General features: G+C 38.4%; 1 protein-coding gene across 6 annotated transcripts in view; it reads left to right on the plus strand.

Moving 5' to 3' along the window:
* The first annotated feature begins 3,815 nt into the window (after window positions 1-3,815).
* Window positions 3,816-19,430, plus strand: part of LOC103224854 (AGBL carboxypeptidase 4) — a 1,478,618-nt gene continuing 1,463,003 nt past the window's right edge. For 4 of the 6 annotated variants that reach the window (XM_073007314.1, XM_073007316.1, XM_073007315.1 and 1 more), the window contains exon 1: window positions 3,816-4,007. In XM_073007314.1, coding sequence (XP_072863415.1) covers window positions 3,974-4,007 — 34 coding nt within the window. In that variant the 5' untranslated portion in view covers window positions 3,816-3,973. The remainder of the gene's footprint in view (window positions 4,008-19,430) is intronic. The other 2 variants (XM_073007312.1, XM_073007313.1) reach the window with 2 other exon arrangements.

Raw genomic sequence — 19,430 nt, forward strand, 5'->3', positions numbered from 1 at the left:
AATCACTTGACGTCAGAAGTTTGAGACCAGCTGGCCAACATGGTAAAATCCAGATTCTACTAAAAAAAAAAAAAATACAAAAATTAGCTGGGCATGGTGGTCCATGCTTGTAGTCCCAGCTACTCAGCAGGCTGAGGCAGGAGAATCACTTGAAGCAGTGAAGCAGAGGTTGCAGTGAGCCGAGATTGTGCCACTGCACTCCAGCCTCAGTGACAGAGATTATGTCTCAAAACAAACAAACAAACAAACAAACAAACAAAACTATTTGTTAAATATTTCTGAAGGACATAGAAGACTTAAACAGATTTTAAGACATATCATGTACCTGGATAAAAGAACTCAGTATCATAAAGATGTCATTTCTCCCTAAATTAATCTATAAATTTACCACAATTCTAATAAAATAACAGCAACATTATTACTTTTTCTTTCTTTCGTTTTTTGCAATTAGGCAAGCTGATTTAAAATTTTACATGGAAAGAGTAAACAACAATAGCCTGTTTATTGAAGGGCAGAATAACAAGTATGTCCTAAGAACATAAATATTGGATGTGGTATGATTAAGTGGGTGTGGCCACAGGAGTAAATGAGAACAAGGCTTGGAAAGAAGTTTATGCCATGAAGGGTCACGGGGGAAACACCAGGTTTTGGTTTGATGTCAGAACACAGGAGCAAGGGGAAATCCTAGGCCAAAGCCTTTATTGGGATTTCTGTGAGAAATGTAAGGTATAGCAGAGTAAACATTTAGGATTGGCTATTTTGAATATTTCTGGTGGGCTGTGCCTATAGATGCCCATCAGGGGGATCTCTCTTTGGTGCTCCTCCATTTTGCTGAGCATGCCTGCGTCATTGCTCTTACCACATTGTTTAGAAATTAATTGTAAACTGAATTTGTGCACGTTAATCCTTTCTTTCCAGTTAGTTTGTAAACTTCAAAGGCATGGTATTTTTGGTCTGAAAATTACATGAGATAACATAGATGAATTTCCTAGCATAGTTTCAGTCTTTCCTGAGTCTGCTACTTTCTGCCTGAAACTTTGTATAAGTCACTTAAACTCTGTGAGCCTCAATTTCGTCTTCTGTACAAGAGGCTGATATTAATACCAATATCATAATGCTGCTCTGAGAATGAAATGAGTTTGTGCATGTAAAAATATGATTAAAAATTAAATATGGGCCGGGCGCGGTGGCTCAAGCCTGTAATCCCAGCACTTTGGGAGGCTGAGACGGGCGGATCACGAGGTCAGGAGATCGAGACCATCCTGGCTAATACAGTGAAACCCCGTCTCTACTAAAAAAATACAAAAAACTAGCCGGGCGTGGTGGTGGGCGCCTATAGTCCCAGCTACTCGGGAGGCTGAGGCGGAAGAATGGCGTAAACCCGGGAGGAGGAGCTTGCAGCGAGCTGAGATCCAGCCACTGCACTCCAGCCTGGGCAACAGAGCGAGACTCTGTCTCAAAAAAAAAAAAAAAAAAAAAAAAAAAAAATTAAATATGTATCTCATTCCATTCTGCATCTAACTTACTGGCCAGGCACATGGAAGGTATCATTTTAATAAATGTTTATGGAGGGAGTGGGTGAATCCTACAGGCTATATTTTGCTTGAAAGAACCCACCCTTGTGGGTGGGTGTTTTCTGTGGAGACAGAAATCATAGGAGGTCTCTGGGGGAGACAGACCTCCCAGGGACATATGAATGGTAGCATGGGGAAACCAATTCCCAGGAGCCCATGTGGGGGATACTTTCCCCCCAATTCCCATGCTGTGTTATTTCACACAACAAAAGGGAAGTCTCTGAGGACTCCAGCAGTAGTGAAGAAGTCTATACTCCCACCTGCACTGCTTCCTGAGGAATAGCTGACATAGAGGAGAACTGAACTTGGTCCTGTCAGCAAGCTGGTTTTCCCGACTTTTCATTTCCTCTGCCCAGTAGGCATTTGCCTATCAATTTTGATGAACAAAACTTTCTGCAGTGATGGAAATGTTCTATACATATGTTGTCCAACATGGTAGCCAGTAGCTACATGTAGGTATTGAGTACTTGAAAAGTGCCTACTCTGATTAAATAACTGAGTTCTAAATTTTACTTAAAATTTAAATTGACCAATGTGGTTCAATTTAATAGTGTTATGTTTGTCTCTTTATCCTCGGCGTCTGCACAGAGCCTGGCTCAGAAGAGGCATGGGAGATGTTTGCTTAAGTGAATTATTCTAAACCATGCTAGATTCTTTTATTGGCTGGATTTATACTCATCAAATGCATTTTCATTCATCGCCCTATTTGTGTCTTAGTGCAACTCTTTGTGGTAGGCAGGGCCTTTGTCTGTTTGTTGGAAGAGGAAACTGAGGCTCAATGAGTTTAAATGATTTGCCCAAGATTATAAAGCTATAACGTCAGTCTGAGTAGAACCCACATCTTTCTCTTTATTTTCCATCTCCCTATACTTAATGTAGTTCTTTTGTTCTTCTTAGCCCTTATTGACTCCTCTGACACCGACATTCCCACAACCCTCACAGCCTTTATATAAGTGTCATTAGGACTGTGGAAACCACATATATATTCATCTTGAGAGTTGTGTGGACATGGCTTGTGAATTTTAAACTGTTCAAATGTGAGAGATAATTCTGATAGATATTTTCATGTAACTTTCCGTACAAGATTCTTATCCCTGATTTTAATGCAGATGAATGGATAGTTCCATGCATGTGACCAGTATGTTACTTAGAAGGCATTCTGGTCTGTCTCTGCATTTCTGCCTCAAGGTTTTCTCTCAAACTCTGGAAGTCTGCTCAGCCCTGGCAAGCATAACCAGGAAATGTGAGAGAGTTCAAGCTGGAAGGTGGAGAGTAACCCTCAACCAACGGAGACAGAAATTAGGACATAAATGCCCCAGCCTCCGTGTTCTTCAGTGGGACAATGGCAGGCACACATTCTGCCCTGTTTTTCAGTCTCCAGCAAGATTAAAAATAGTTGTCTACTAAAGCAATCAACTCAACAACACATTTTTCTTAGCGTTTTCCCCCTTCCGTCTTTCACTCTCTCCACCTCACTTCCTTTCAGATTACCACCATGTTCCATTCAGCAGACATTGACTGACATCCTATTTTGTGTCATACACCACGCTGCACTGTGGAGTATACAAAGATAAGAGATCAACCCTAGGTATCAGAGAGCTCATGGTCGAGAAGGAAACAATGCATAAAGCATTTGGAATACAGGGCATATACAGGGGATTGTGGGAGGCCAGAGCTGGTCAGGAGAGGTAATGTTCTAGCTTGGTCTTAGAAGATAATGGCGCGTCACTACTGAAAGGTGGGAAAGAGCATCCCATATTTACTGAAAAATACATCAGCAAAAGGATAAGTCTTTTCTGGGGTTGAGGGTTGCTGCTGTCGCGGAGGGGCAAGGAGCCAGAACCCTTTGGGCCTCTGTGTGTTTGGGCTGGGGTGGGCACACAGTTGGTTTTCAGTGCATTTCAGTTGAAGACAAGTAACCCAGGCAAGCCAAGGGGAGAAGCTTTGGGAAATCAAGAAACCTGTCCCAAGTCCCCAGAGTTGAGCACCAACCACAGAAAAGCCAGTTTAGCTAGTCTGGGCGGTCAGTACGAGGACCCCGGTAGCCGGAAGGAAAGTGCCATCCCTACAGACCTAGCCCCTGCGCTCTAGGGGTGGCGGAGCCTGCTCACTTGCCAGGATGCGGTGCCTGGGTTGCGGAGGAGCAGCGCCGCGGAGCCCTGGTCCCGGCTAAGGCCCGGGCTCGCGCCGCGGGGGCGGGGCCTTGGACGCACGCTCCTCCCAGGCGTCCCTCCCGCCCTCAGCCGCGCGCTGGCCGCCCGCGCGCCGGCCGCCCGTTGCCCTGGCAACCGTCGTGCCGCGTCTTCCTGAGGGAGCTCCTGTCAGCCCACTGATCCCACCACCCGCTCCCTACTGCCCCGCGGTCTTCGCGTGGGCTCGGAGACTGAGGGACAACAAAAATGGCGGAGGGGAGCCAGACGGCGCCTGAGGCAGGTCTGTGGGGGCGGTCGATCTGGGGAAGGCTGAGGCGGCCAGGCTGTCCTGGGTCTCAGGGAAGAGGGGACTGGGGCATGGTCCTACTCCTGAGGAGGCGCCGCTGTATATTTGCGCGGTGGGTTATGACCTCAGGGTCAGGGGTCAAGGGTGGCGTGTACCCCTCTGAATGGCGGTCAGGGACCTCGAAGTCAGGGTGGTGGAGGGGAGTGTGGGGGAGTGTGCACACTTCTGAGAGAGCATGGACCCGGAAGGGGCTGGGACCCGAGGGAAGACCCAGGACCCTAATCCTGGGATCACCTGTGGTGAAGGCTAATCCTAGGGCTAGGCTGTGTCATGGAAAGGGTGTACACAGCCCTGTGGGAGCATGGGAGAGATCCCTAAAGTGGCATGATTTGGGCTAGGGGTGGGAGTAGGAGGCTCTGACTCTAAAGAGGGAGGTATACGTGGAAGGTGTGTTACTTTAATATCAGACAGTGCCATGGAAAGGAGAGTTAGAGTGTTTGTGTTTGGGGATGTGCGGTGTCCTCAGGGTCACCCCTGGTCACAGAGAAATTTATGCAAATAATCCTTGTATAGGTCCTTAAAAAAACAAGAGGCCTTGAGGGGATACCCAGAGCCCCAGTCCTTTAGGAGCCTAGCAAAGGAGGCTGGAGCTGAGTGTGAGAGTATGTGGGTTCAGTGATCTTGAAGGTCATTCAGAATCAAAGGAGTGCATGTCCACACTTCTGTGGGTGGAACATAGCCTTTAAGGGACAGGGAGACTGACAAGAAGAGAGACCCAGGATCCTCTTCCTGAGGGGACCTCTTGTGCATATGGCTGGGCTTTGTGAGATACTGACTTTAAGTGTCTCACAGGGTCATAGAAGAAAGCAAAGGTTTTTACAGTTTTGAGTATATGGGAGGGAGTTTGACTCTAAATAAGGCTGACCACTGAAGAAGTGGATGTTATGGAATGACATGGGTGTGTGGGTAGAAAAGCAGTGGCTTTGGGGATGTGTGTGTGATGGGTATTGGCAGTGGTATACATAACCTTGTATATGTGTCCTGATCGGGTATTATCATTACAAGAGTGATCCACTTGAATTACTTCGGTCCTGGTGTGTGTGTGTGTGTGTGTGTGTGTGTGTGTGTGTGTGGTTATGGTACATACACACACCAGAAAATGGAACTGAAAACTATGGCACCCTCAGAAATGGTTCAAGGAACCATTATCTCTCAAGACCTTCATTATTTCCCTTTCTTTCATGGCATCTCTGTTTTATTGAGTAGCTCCTATACTCATTTTATAGTTTTAGCTCCCTCATAACTTGAACATGCTCATTCCTTTATTCATTCATCCACTCAACAAATATTATTGAGTGCTAACTATATGCCAGGCAATAAGTTAGGCACTGGGAATTTCCCTGCTTTGGATTAGCTTACCTTGTCCTTTTTTCCTTTTTTTCTCATAGCATTTATTGCCTTTGAACATACTATTTAATTTACTTGCTTGTATTATTATTTCCTGTCTCCTTCCACTACAGTGTAAGCTCTACAAGGGCGTTGTTTTATCAATACCACGTGTCTAGAACTAAGTGTTTAGTATGTTCTCTATAAATATTTCTTAAATGAATAACTGAATTACTAATATTGTCTGTAAGTGATATTTTAGCTGACATATGATGGGGATTGGATAATTTAAAAAAAGAGCAAACAGTAGTCCAGGCAGCAGGAAAACCATGTGCAAAGAACCCAAGACAGGGCCGGACGTGGTGGCTCACTACGCCTGTAATCCTAGCACTTTGGGAGGCCGAGGCGGGTGGATCACAAGGTCAGGAGATCAAGACCATCCTGGCTCACATGGTGAAACCCCGTCTCTACTAAAAATACAAAAAATTATCTGGGTGTAGTGGCACACACCTGTAGTTCCAGCTACTTGGGAGGCTGAGGCAGGAGAATCGCTTGAACCTGGGAGGCAGAGGTTGCAGTGAGCCAAGATCACGCCACTGCACTCCAGCCTGGGCGAGAGAGAGAGACTCCGTCTCAAAAAACAAAACAAAACAAAACAAAACAACAACAAAAAAACCCAAGACTGGTGGAAACATGTTATGCTGTGTTTAAGGAACTGAAAGGAGACAAGTGTGGGTATATGTGGGGCAATGGGAAGAGAGAAGAGGTATGCTGAAGCCAGATCTTCCAGTATTTTGTAGACTATGATATGAATTTGGGTCAGAAATCTTAAGAATAATGGGAAGCCATCGAAGGCTTTTAAATGGAAGCATGCCATGATTAGAATAATTAAAAAACAACTCTGGCTACAATGTGGAGAGTACAGAGGATACAAGAGTAGGTATAGGATATCCTCTTCACCAGCTACAGTGAGGAGAGTACAGAGGATACAAGAGTGCATACAAAGAGACCTTGGAAGGTAGCAGTGGAGATGAAGAGAAGGAATTGAGAAATACTTAGGAGCTACAATTAATAGGACTTAGTGAAATATGAGGATGATGGAGAAGGAAGTATCAAAGACTACTTCTCATTTTCTAATTTGTGCAACTGGATAGTTAGTGGTGCCATTACTGGGATAGGGAGCATTGGAAGGGGCTTTGGGTAGGTGTGAGAGGAAAGATCATGAATTTGGTTTTAGACTATGTGGAGATTGAGGTATCTTTAGGACATCCAAATAAGTGGAGAGATTGACAAGCTGGTTGTATTTACAAGAAAAGTAGAAACTGGCATAGAGATAATTATTTTGACATAGAAATAATTACTCAAGCCATGGGTGTGGATGAAATTGCCTAGAGGGAGAAGAGGCCTGGGATGAAGTGTTGAGTAGCTGCAATATTTCAATGCCTCCCAAAGAGACTGAGAAGGTTCAACTGGAGAGATTAGAGCACAACCAAAGGAATGTTTCAAGAGAAACGGAATACTCAGTAGACTGAATACTGCCAAGCGATACAAAATGAAGGCTAAAAAACTAGATTTAGCAACAGAGAGGTCATTGGTAACATTGACAGTAGAAAACTGATGATGGTAAAAAGACAGGTCATTTAGGCGAATAAATGCCTCAGTCTTTGTTTAATTCAAGTTTCTGAGAGAGAGAATTTTATTGACCCTCCTTGTCTTTTACCACTAAATCACTGTCCAGTTTCAGGATTGACTGGTTTTAGATTAGGTGTGCAGCTATTGCTGGCTGGAGTCCCCTGATACAAAATATGGCCATCTGGTAATTTCTTATCTCACTTGAAATAGCCAACATTTATGAAGTGTTTGTTTTGTACCATGCATTGTACTAAGTGTTTTATACATTTTACTTCAGTCTCATAACAACTCTCTAAGTTGTCTAAGGTTTCCTCTGTGTTTTATATGTGGAGAAGTTTTGGCACAGAGAAGTTGACAACATAATTAAGATCTGCAAATAATTAGTGGAAGATTAGTTTTTTTGACAATTTGAATATTATCCAGATTCATTATTTGGCTTTGTGTTTGTATTACAATATACCACTTTCTGAAGAAATCATAGCCATGATGAAAATTCCTGCCTTACAGGAAATATTCTACACTAAGCATATTCTAATAAGGTGAAATGGAAAGAAATGGGCTTAGATCCTTGTATAAACCCTACTTCTGTGACTTATTATATGTGGACCTTGGACTCGAGTTTTCTGATCTTCAGTTTCCTCATTTGTATAATGGGGATGATATTTGCAGGATAATTGTGAATATTAGATATCATGTACTTGAAGTGTCCAATAAATGTTATGTCCTTAGTTCACTTGTAGCTTGAATATAAAAAATTCAAATTTATTGCATATACTTTACATATAAAAGCAATTATATAAACATACAATGATGAATATAAGAAATTCTATTTTTTCTTCATTGGTTTTTCACTGCTTTGCTATCAGAAGAAAGACAGACATTAAGTTTTGGAGAATGTAGAATTGTTACCTGAACTATGTATCATAGGACCGATCTCTGTGTGAAGTAGATTTTGAGGAATTTCTTGGAGGAATGAAGGGACACTTAAGATATCTTAAGCATGGTTTTATATGTAAAGTATATGCAATACATTTGAAATTTTTTATATCCAAGCTTTTTACAGAGCATGTAGATAGCTCTGTAAGAGGGTCAGATTTACAAAAGGAAGTTTCTTCTTTTAAATGTTGTGCTTTAAAATGGGGACACAAATGTCAGGACTCTTCTTTTTCCCTATAAATTTGATTATCAATACTAATAAAAAAGAAAACCTTACAGTTAGTTACATGTTGGAGTATTAGTCTCATGCAAGATTGCACCTGCTTCTTTTTCTTAGCTTCTTCTCCCTCTGTTGCAGCTATTATAAAAAAAGCTTTTATTTTAATTACCTGGTAAAATAATTTGTTTTTCTATTTTGTCAAATTATTTTGTGGAGGCCCTGGTAGACAAACATTTTTTTAAATGATGCAGTCTGTTAAAATGGACCTTAATCACTCTCTGTGAAATAAATGGGTCTATTTCAAAAAGCAGTTCTATATGAATCTGAAACCAATTATAGGCAGAATGTTGAAATTGTAAAAAGCCTTAGAAATGAGAATATTGTTTAATAGCTTGTGTTAGTGGTTGGACAAAGTAGTAGTTAAGCCTTTTTTGTTTTAGTTTCTGTATTTGTTAACTGGGGATGATAACAGCTACTTTTAAGGTGAGAATTAGAGATAAGTTATGGAAAGTATACAATGTCTTACACCCCCAAAGAAATGATATTTTAATTGATGTGTGTGTGTGTGTATGTGTGTGTGTGTGTGTGTGAGAGAGAGAGAGAGAGAGAGAAAGAGAGAGAGAAAGATAATATTTTTTTTCCTAAAGGCACAGTAGAAAATCACCTTTAAAAGAAGAGGAAATTCAGGTCTGCAGTCCCTTATCTGGCAGGTTTGGATGCAAATATATTTCAGAACTCAAATTTCTTTTTATTATGGAAAGGCAATACTGCATATATACTGTCGATTGCATAATACCCCCAATGGGGTATGAGATAGTACGGTGTAATCAAACACATCAATATCACATTCACAGTAAGTGAATAAAAGTTATAAACAGAGTCACATAAATTGGGTTGGATTTTGCTATCAAATTAGTTTTGGTGCCAAAGTTAGATATTTGGTGATTTTGGAAAAGGGACTGTGGACTTACGTAATTTTATTCATTTTTGGAAATACTTTCAAAAGTTTAAAATATTTTTGTCACTTTTAGATTTTCTATATTATAAGTGAGCTTTAACTTAATATTAAGATCTCAATAGTATTGGAACAGAAAACGCTATTTTTTGACAAAGTTTATGTGCTTGTTTCTTCTAAGGCTCTTTGGATAATGTCTGTATTTCTGAGATCTATGAATGTTGTAATTTGCTTCAGTTTCAGCATCGTGGCTCAGTGTCACTTTCAATGAAAGATACTAAAGATCTATATATATTAAGAAAGTCAGAGGATGTGAATATTTTGCATACATATTCTAAACAAAATCACAGCTTTGTCTTTGAGTCATTTAAGAATAGCACAGTTTTATGTGAGTTTCAGAGTATTTTTATTACTTGTTAAATTTCAGCAATGGAGTATTAATTTTAATATAGATTTAGGAAAAATTTCATTCTTAGATGAATTTGATGTTTCTGATTATAAAAATTATTGGAAGTTTAAAAGCTTGCAGTAATTCATTGATAGTGTTCACCATATGGGAATATGCTAATCTTTACTTTTTATATTCCTCATTTATTTAATGGGATCCATAAAAGAAATTTCTGTTTTTTTAAACTCCAAAGGAAGATGTTTTTATTGGTCATATATATTTAAGAACTATTGGTTGTATACTTTTGAGTCTCTAAACAGACTTGGAAAAAAGTGTACTTTCATGTCACCTGAAGGAAAACAAAACAATGAAACGCAAAAGGACTTCCAAAATTTTATATAGGATTGAAAACTTTTATATAAGATTGTAAATTCCTAAATAAAGATTTTGAAAAATGTTATAGAAATAAATCTCTTGGGGAAGGGAACATCAAAAACAACCTGCCAATAATTATAGTTTGCTTGTCTTTCTTTCAGGAGTAATAGGTGAATCTCTGTGTCATGGCTTTGTGGAAGAAATTACTATGTATGGGCTGTGTTATTTTATTTCTGTGTTTATGTATTTTCATTTTTTTTCCATTTCAACTTTTATTTTAGGTTCGGGGGTACATACACAGGTTTGTTATATGGATAAATTGCATGTTGTGGGGTTTGGTGTACAGGTTATTTCATCACCCAGGTAATAAGCATAGTATCCAATAGGTGGTTTTTCAATCCTTACCCTCCTGCTGCTCTCCACCCTGAAGCAGGTCTTGGTGTCTATTGTTCCCTTCTTTGTCTCCATGTGTAATTAGTGTTTAGCTTCCACTTATGAATGAGAACATGTGGTACTTGGTTTTCTGTTCCTGCATTAATTCCGTTAGTATAATGGCCTCCAGCTCCACGTTGCTGCAAAGGACATGATCTTACTCCTTTGTATGGCTTTTTTGTGCATAGTATTCTGTGGTATATATGTATATAATAATTGAGGAGTAGGCTAGGATTTTCGCAGTTGTGTTTGATTGAGTCCTGCTCAACCACCCACTATAATGGATAGGATTGTGATAGGAGGATGTTCGTGTTTATTGATGGGAAAATTTGAAATATAATCGAGATAGGGGCTAGTTTTTGTCATGTAAGGAGAAGTATGCCAGATATTAGAGAGATTCCTTGGGTCCCCTCTGGGACTCAGAAGTGAAAGGAGGCTATTCCTAGTTTTATTACTAGGGCCGTTATTAAGGATGAAAATTGATTAATAGTATTTATTATTGTTCATTGTCCAGAAGATAGGTTATTGGAAAGGATAGCTATCATGAGAATTATAGATGCGGTTGCTTGTGTAAGGAAATATTTGGTGATGGCTTCTGTAGAGCAGGGAATATATATATCACATTTTATTTTTCCTGTCCACTGTTGATGGGCTTTGGGTTGATTACATGTCTTTGCTATTGTGAATAATGTGGTGATGAATGTATGCGTGCATGTGTCTTTATGGTAGAACAATTTATATTTCTTTGGGTATATACTCAGTAGTGGGATTCCTGGATCAAATGGTAGTTCTGTTGTAAGTTCTTTGAGAAATCCAAAGAGCTTTCTACAGCAGCTGAACTAATTTAGATTCCTATTAGCAATGTGTATGTGTTCCCCTTTCTCTGCAGCCTCTCCAGCATCTGTTGTTTTTTGACTTTTTAGTAATAGCCATACTGACTGGTGTGAAATGGTATTTCACTGTGGTTTTGATTTGCATTTCTCCAGTGATTAGTGATGTTGAGCATTTATTATATGCTTGTTGGCCTCATGTATGTGTGTGTTGAGCATTTTTTTATATGCTGATTGGCCACATGTATGTCTTTTGAGAAGTGCCTGTTCATCTCCTTTGCCCGCTTTTTGTTATTTTTATTTTTATTTATTATTATGTTTTGAGACAAAGTCACACTGTGTCGCCTAAGATGGAGTACAGTGGCACAATCTTGGCTCACTGCAACCTCTGCCTCCTGGGTTCAAGTGATTGTCCTGCCTCCGCCTCCTGAGTAGCTGGGATTACAAGCGCACACCACCATGCCTGGCTAATTTTTGTGTTTTTTAGTAGAGACAGGTTTTGCCATGTTGGCCAGGCTGGTCTGGAACTCCTGACCTTAGGTGATCTGCCCACCTTGGCCTCTCAAAGTGCTAGGACTACAGGCGTGAGCCACCGCACCCAGCCTGTTAATTTGTTTAAGTTCCATATAGATTCTGGATATTAGACCTTAGTTGAATGCATAGATTGCAAAAATTTTCTCCCATTCTGTAGGTTGTCTGATTACTCTGTTGATAGTTTCTTTTTCTGTGCAAAAGCTTTTTAGTTTAATTAGGTCACACTTGTCAATTTTTGTTTTTGTTGCAATTGCTTTTCATGTCTTCATCATCAAATCTTTGCCAGGGCCTATGTTCAGAATGGTATTTCCTAGGTTTTCTTTAGGGTTTTTATAGTTTTAGGTTTTACATTTAAGTCGTTAATCCGTCTTGAGTTGATTTTTGTATATGTTTCAATCTTCTGCATGTGACTAGCCAGTTATCCCAGCACTGTTTATTGAATATGGGGTCATTTCCCTATTGCTTGTTTTTGTCTACTTTGGCAAAGACCAGATAGTTGTAGGTGTGCAGCTTTATTTCTGCTTCCTCTATTCAGTTCTATGAGTCTATGTGTCTTGTTTTGTACCAGTACCATGCTGTTTTAGTTACTGTGGTGTTGTAGTATAGTTTGAAGTCAGGTAATATGATGCCTCTGGCTTTGTTTTTTGTTTTTTGTTTTTTGTTTTGCTTAGGATTGCTTTGGGTATATTTATGTTTTGAGATACACTGTCATCTAGGCTGCAATGCTGTGGAATGATCATGGCTCACTGCAGCCTTGATTTCCCAGCTCAAGTGATTGTCTCATCTCAGCCTCCCAACTGGCTGGAACTACAGGCACATGCCACCACACACAGCTAATTTTTTAGTATTCTGTAGAGGCAAGGTCTCACTCTGTTTCACAGGGTTTTTATTTGTTTTTAAAATTACTTCTTCATTCAAAACTATATTGAATACCTTCTATGCACCAAGAATTGTGCTAAACTCTGGAAATTCACAGATGTATTAGAAAAAGTCCTTGCCTTCAAGGAGCTCCTATCCTAGTGGAGGAGAAATAGAGCTAGAACATTATCATTCGGGCAACATAGAATTGTACACAGAATTCTGAGGCCAGAGAATGGTTCCCTGACAGCCTGGGGGTAGTGATAGTAGTTCAGGAAGGTGTCTTAGATTAGAATAAGGGACAAATTAATTGAGTCTTGAATGATGAGAAGGAATTAGCCCAGTGGAGGTGGTAGGCAGAAGTGTGGAGAGAAGTAATGAAGGGCAGAGAAAGCAACATGTGCGTCACAAAGTTGTGGAGGTGAGAGAATAATGCTCACCTATTAACAGAGCTAAAGACTATGTTTCTTCCTTTCTCCTCAGATTCTTAAACATTTCTGGAGTCATAGATTCCCTTGATTAACTGATAAAAACCAATGCATTCTTCCTCATGGAAATGCACACTATGTGCAAGTGCACAAAAATTTGAAATGATTTCAAGGTATGAAATCCTGAAGCTCAAATTAAGAAATCCTCTGGGCCGGGCATGGTAGCTGACACCTACCCCAGCACTTTGGGAGGCCAAGGTGGGTGGATCACTTGAGGTCAGGAGTTCAAGACCAGCCTGGCCAACATGGTGAATCTCCATCTCTACTAGAAGTACAAAAAAGTAGCTGGGCGTGTTGGCGTGCACCTGTAGTCCCGGCTACTCAGGAGGATGAGGCAGGAGAATTGCTTGAGCCTGGGAGGTGGAGGTTGCAGTGAGCCAAGACTACGCCATTGCACAGAGCAAGACTCCATCTAAAAAAAAAAACAAATCCTCTGTTCATTAGTTATGAGGTCTATTTAGGAAACTGATCTTGAATGTAGGAATACTTTGGTGAAAAGGGTTGATCTAATAACATTTGTATTAGAGCAGGTTCAAAGCAAATGCTGGCTCCTAAATTGTTTTGTTTATCTTTTTTTTTTTTTTTTTTTTTTTGAGACAGAGTCCCACTCGGCCAGTCTGGAGTGCAATGGTGTGATCTTGGCTCACTGCAACCTCCACCTCCTGGGTCCAAGCGATTCTCCTACCTCAGCCTCCCAAATAGCTGGGACTACGGGTGCGTGCCACCATGCCCAGCTAATTTTTGTATTTTCAGTAGAGACAGGGTTTCACCATGTTGGCCATAATGGTCTCAATCTCTTGACCTCGTGATCTGCCCTCCTCAGCCTCCCAAAGTGTTGGGATTACATGTGTGCACCACCACGCCCTGCCTTTAAAACCTCATGTGGATGTATCTGTCTCTGTTGACAGCATGACATAAATAAGGCATGGATGTTGAAATTACAAAGATAAGATTTAAAACATTCAATTCTACCAATTAATGTGTAATAGTGGTTTCTCTAACCCAGTTTTCATCTTTAAAATGGAGATACTAGTCCTTTATTCAATAGGGTTGTGAGGTATATGTAATGTATATAGTATAGGAGAAACTGTTTTCACTAAGTAATTGGATTAATTGGTACCTTTCATTCTATTAGATATACAGCTTTATACATGTTTAAAGATCTTCTCCTGTCATGTAACTACCCCAGGTGCTTTAAGAAAACAATTTTATAATTTTATTTGGATGGAACATCAGTCCCTGTGTCATAAACATATAGGAAGAACTTAATAATTTTAATAAAAATTGGAAATATATTCCTAAGCTGTAATACTGTAACTTCTCAATTTAGTAGTGTCATTACCAATGATGTACCACTACAAGAATAGCAGTGATTATGGGAAATGCTAGTAAACTTTTTGCAGCCTACTAACAATTGTAAATGTTTTAAACTTTCCTATAAAAGACTAAAAAGCTTTTATCTCAGTTTAGGTTTATCAAATTGTGGGGTCTTTAATTTGCATCACACATATTATACAGCTGGACGAAAACCAAATGATTTAATAAAAGTGGTGGGTAATTTTCTATTCTTTTCTCTGATGAGACTGATTCTTTTGCTTCAATATAACAGAAACTACGCATGGTCTAGGACTCAGCTTCACGAAAGAAACTTACCCCTATATTTTGAGGAGGGACTCATGATCTCATTTACTCTTTTTATTAATTCCTATAACCTGATTTAATAAAGCCCTAAAAAAGAGGAATGTTTCTTCCTTTAAATTCACATTTGCTAGTTTGGGACTAATTTCGGGTTGTGTTGTACTGATTAGAGCTTTTCTATTTCTGGGAGATTTTACATTTTGACTAGATCAGTGTATCTTTAATTCGATTGAATTTCTTCAATTAAGGGACTTAATAGACAACTGAAGTACTGTATATGTTTTTAATGGAAATTGGAAGTGGTTATATTCTGAGACAATGGGTGTTGTAACTAACTACTGAACCAAATTATGATTCCAGGGTCAAATTACTTTTTGGTGGAAACAAACGAGGACATCTTCTTTTCCTGTATTATTTGTACATTCTTACTATCCAGGTGGTTTCAAGTTGGCAAAAAAGTTGTTCTCAGAAAATTTTACATGTGATCCTGATAAAGTATAATTTTCTTCAGATATCTAATTTTAATGCAGTTTCACATTTAGGTTATCAAAAGTTGCCAACTCACCCTTGTAAACACACTATACACTTAAAAAGCTCTGGGAATGAGCTTCTTGTTTTTAGGGTGACAAAAGCATCCTTATCCTATTGTGGTCCTCTCTGAACGTATACATATTTTGAAAGCTTAAGAGTTTTGACTGGTTTTCAAAAACAGGATTAAGTATTATCAGGAGGATAGATAAATTACTTTTGTTGCTGTCCTAGCAAGCTGAATGTTCTTATATTGCTAATTTAAAATTTTTTCTTATTTATTTATTAAAAATTAAAAAAATTGAGTATGCAGTAGGTGTATATATTTATTAGGTTACATGTGATGTTTTGATATAGGCATGAGATATGAAACAAGCACATCAAGGAGAGTGGGGTATCCATCCTCTCAAGCATTTATCCTTTGAGTTACAAACAATCTAATTACACTCTAAATTATTTTAAAATGTATAATTAAGTTATTATTGACTATAGTCACCCTATTAGGCTATCACGATAGCAGGTCTTATGGTAGGTCTTATTCATTCTATTTTTTTTCAACCCCTTAACTATCCCCAGCCTCCCACTAACTTTCTCAGCCTTTGGTAAACATTCTTCTACTCTCTGTGTCCATGAGTTCAATTATTTTGATTTGTAGATCCCACGTATAAGTGAGAACATGTGATGACATATGTCTTTCTGTGCCTGGTTTGTTTCACTTAGCATAATGATCTCCAGTTCCATCCACGTTGTTGCAAATGACAGGATCTCATTCTTTTTTAGCTGAATAGTACTCCATTGTGTGTAAGTACCACATTTTCTTTATCCATTCATCTGTTGTTGGACACTTTGGTTGCTTCCAAATCTTAGCTATTGTAAACAATTCTGCAACAAACATTGGAGTGCAGATATTTCCTCAATATACTGATTTCCTTTCTTTTGGTTATATACCCAGTGGGATTGCTGGATCATAGGTAGCTCAAATTTTAGTTTCTTGAGGAACCTCCAAACAGTTCTCAATAGTGGTTGTATTAATTTACATTCCCACCAGCAGTATATGAGAGTTCCCTTTTCTCTATATCCTCTCTGGAATTTGTTATTGCCTGTCTTTTTGACATAAGACATTTTAACTGGGTGAGATGATATATCATTGTAGTTTTGGTTTTCACTTTTCTAATGATCAATGATGTCAAACACCTTTTCATATGCCTGTTTGCCATTTTGATGTCTTCTTTTGAAAAATATCTATTCAAATCTTTTGCCCATTTTTTGATCAGATTATTAGATTTTTTTTTTTTCCTATAGAGTTGTTTGAGCTCCTTATATATTCTGGTTACTAATCCCTTTAACAAATTAACAAATTTAACAAATCTTTTTGTTAAATTTATCTGATAGGATTCTGAATTTCTTCTCTGTGTTATGGGTAGTTTGCAAATATTTTCTCCCATTCTGTGAGTTGTCTCTTAAGTTTGTTTATTGTATCCTTTGCTTTGCAGATGCTTTTTAACTTGATGTGATCCCATTTGTCCATTTTTGCTTTGGTTGCTGAGCTTGTGAGATATTGCTCCAGAAATCTTTGCCCAGTCCAGTGTCTTGGAGAGTATCCCCAATGTTTTCTTGCAGTATTTTTGTAGTTTGACTTCTTAGATTTAGGTCTTGAATCTATTTTGATTTGATTGTTGTATATGGCAAGAGATAGAGGTCTAGTTTTATTTTTCTGCATATGGATATTCAGTTTTCCTAGCACCATTTACTGAAAAAACTGTCCTTTCCCCAGTTGTATGTTCTTGGCACCTTTGTTGAAAATGATTTCATTGTATGTGTGTGGATTTGTTTCTGGTTCTCTATTCTGTCCTATTGGTCAATGTGTCTGTTTTTATGCCAGTACCATGCTATTTTGGTTACTATAGCTGTATCATATAATTGGAATCAGGTAATGTGATTCCTCCAGGTTTTTTTTTTTTTTTTTTTTGCTTTAGGATAGCTTTGGCTCGTGTGTGTGTGTATGTGTGGTTCCATACAAATTTTGGGATTGTTTTTTCTATTTCTGTGAAGAATCTCATTGGTATTTTGATAGAGATTGCATGAATCTGTAGATTGCTATGGGTAGTGTGAAAATCTTAACAATATTGATTCTTCCAATCCATGAACATTGAGGTTTTTTTTTTTTTTTTGATATGGAGTCTTGCTCTATCACCCAGGCTGGAGTGCAGTGGCATGGTTTTGGTTCCCTGCAACCTCCGCCTCCCGGGTTCAAGCGATTCTCCTGCCTCAGGCTCCCAAGTAGCTGGGACAACAGGCATGTACCACCACGCCAGGCTAATTTTTTATATTTTTAATAGAGACAGGGTTTCATCTTGTTATCCAGGATGGTTTTGATCTTCTGACCTTGTGATCCACTCGCCTCGGCCTCCCAAAGTGCTGGGATTACAGGCATGAGCCACTGTGACTGGCCGAATATCTTTTTTATTTTTCAATGTCCTCTTTAATTTCTTTGATTAGTATTTTATAGTTTTCACTGTAGAGAGCTTTCACTTCTTTGGTTAATTTTTTTTGGTATTTAATTTCATTTGTGACTATTGTAAATGGAATTAATTTATTGATTTCTTTTTAGATTGTTCATTGTTGGCATATAGAAATGCTACTGGTATTTGTATGTGGATTTTGTACCCTGCAACTTTGTTTATCAGTTCTAATAGTTTTTTGGTGGAGTCTTCAGATTTTTTTCAAATACAAGATCATCTACAAACAAGAATAATTTGACTTCTTCCTTTACAATTTGGATGCCATTTATTTGTTTTTTTTTCTTGTCTGATTGCTCTGGATAGGACTTTCATTTCTATGTTGAATAATAGTGGTGAAAGTGAGCATCCTTGTTGTGTTCCAGATTTCAGAGGACAGGTTTTCAGTTTTCCCTATTCAGCATGATACTAGCTGTGGTATGTCTTTAGGTTTTTTATTGTGTTGAGATGTATTCCTTCTATATCCAGTTTTTTGAGTTTTTTTTTTTTTTTATCATGAAGGGATGTTGAATTTTATCAAATTCTTTTCAGCATCAATTGAAACAATTACATGGTTTTTGTCCTTTATTCTGTTGATATGATATATCATATTGATTGATTTACATATGTTGAACCATCCTTGCATTGCTGGGATAAATTCCACTTGGTCATGATGAATGAACTTTTTAATGTGTTATTAAAATTAGTTTGCCAGTATTTTGTCAAGGATTTTTGCATCAGTTTCTGTTCATCACAGACATTAGCCTGTAGTGTTGTTGTTTTTTTTTCTCCTAGATGTGTCTTTGTGTGGGTAATACTGGCCTCATAGAATAAGTTTAGAAGTATTCCGTTCTCTTCTGTTTTCCAAAATAGTTGGAGTAGGATTGGTGTTAGTTCTTTAAATGTTTGGTAAAATTCAGCAGTGAGGCCATCAGGTCTTGGGCTTTTCTTTGCTGGGGACTTTTTATTGTGGCTTCTACCTCATTACTTGTTATGGTCTGTTTAGGTTTTGGATTTTTTCATGGTTCAGTCTTGATAGGTTGTATGTGTCTAGGAATTTATGCATTTCTGCTAGGTTTTTCATGTGATTGGCATGTGGTTGTTCATGATAGCCTCTAATGATCCTTTGAATATCTGCCATATCAGTTTTAGTGTCTCCTTTTTTCATCTCTGATTTTATTTATTTGAGACTTGTCTTTTTTTCTTAGTCTGGCTAAAGTTTGTCAGTTTTGTTTATCTTTTCGAAAAGCAAGTTTTTTTGTTTTGTTAATCTTTTATATTACTTTCTTCAGTTCAATTTCATATATTTCTTTTTTAATCTTTATTTTTTTTTTTCTATAAATTTTGGGTTTGCCTTGCCCTTGATTTTCTAGTTATTTAAGATGCATTATTAGGTAGTTAATTTTAAGTTTTTCTACTTTTTTGATGTAGGTCCTTACGGCATTAAACTCTCCTCTTAGTACTGCTGGTGCCATATCCCATAGGTTTTGGTATGTTGTGTTTTTATTATCATTTGTTTTCAGAAAATGTTCAATTTCTTTCTTAATTTCTTTATTGACCCACTGGTCATTCAGGAGCATAGTGTTTAATTTCCATATGTTTCTATAGATTCCAAAATTCCTCTTGTTCTTGACTTCTAGTTTTATTCCCTGTGTTCAGAGAAGATACTTGATATAATTTTATTTTTAAAAATTTTAAAGACTTGTTTTGTGTCCTAAT

The sequence above is a fragment of the Chlorocebus sabaeus genome, chromosome 20 (genome assembly GCF_047675955.1).
Source record: "Chlorocebus sabaeus isolate Y175 chromosome 20, mChlSab1.0.hap1, whole genome shotgun sequence".
NCBI lineage: Eukaryota > Metazoa > Chordata > Mammalia > Primates > Cercopithecidae > Chlorocebus > Chlorocebus sabaeus.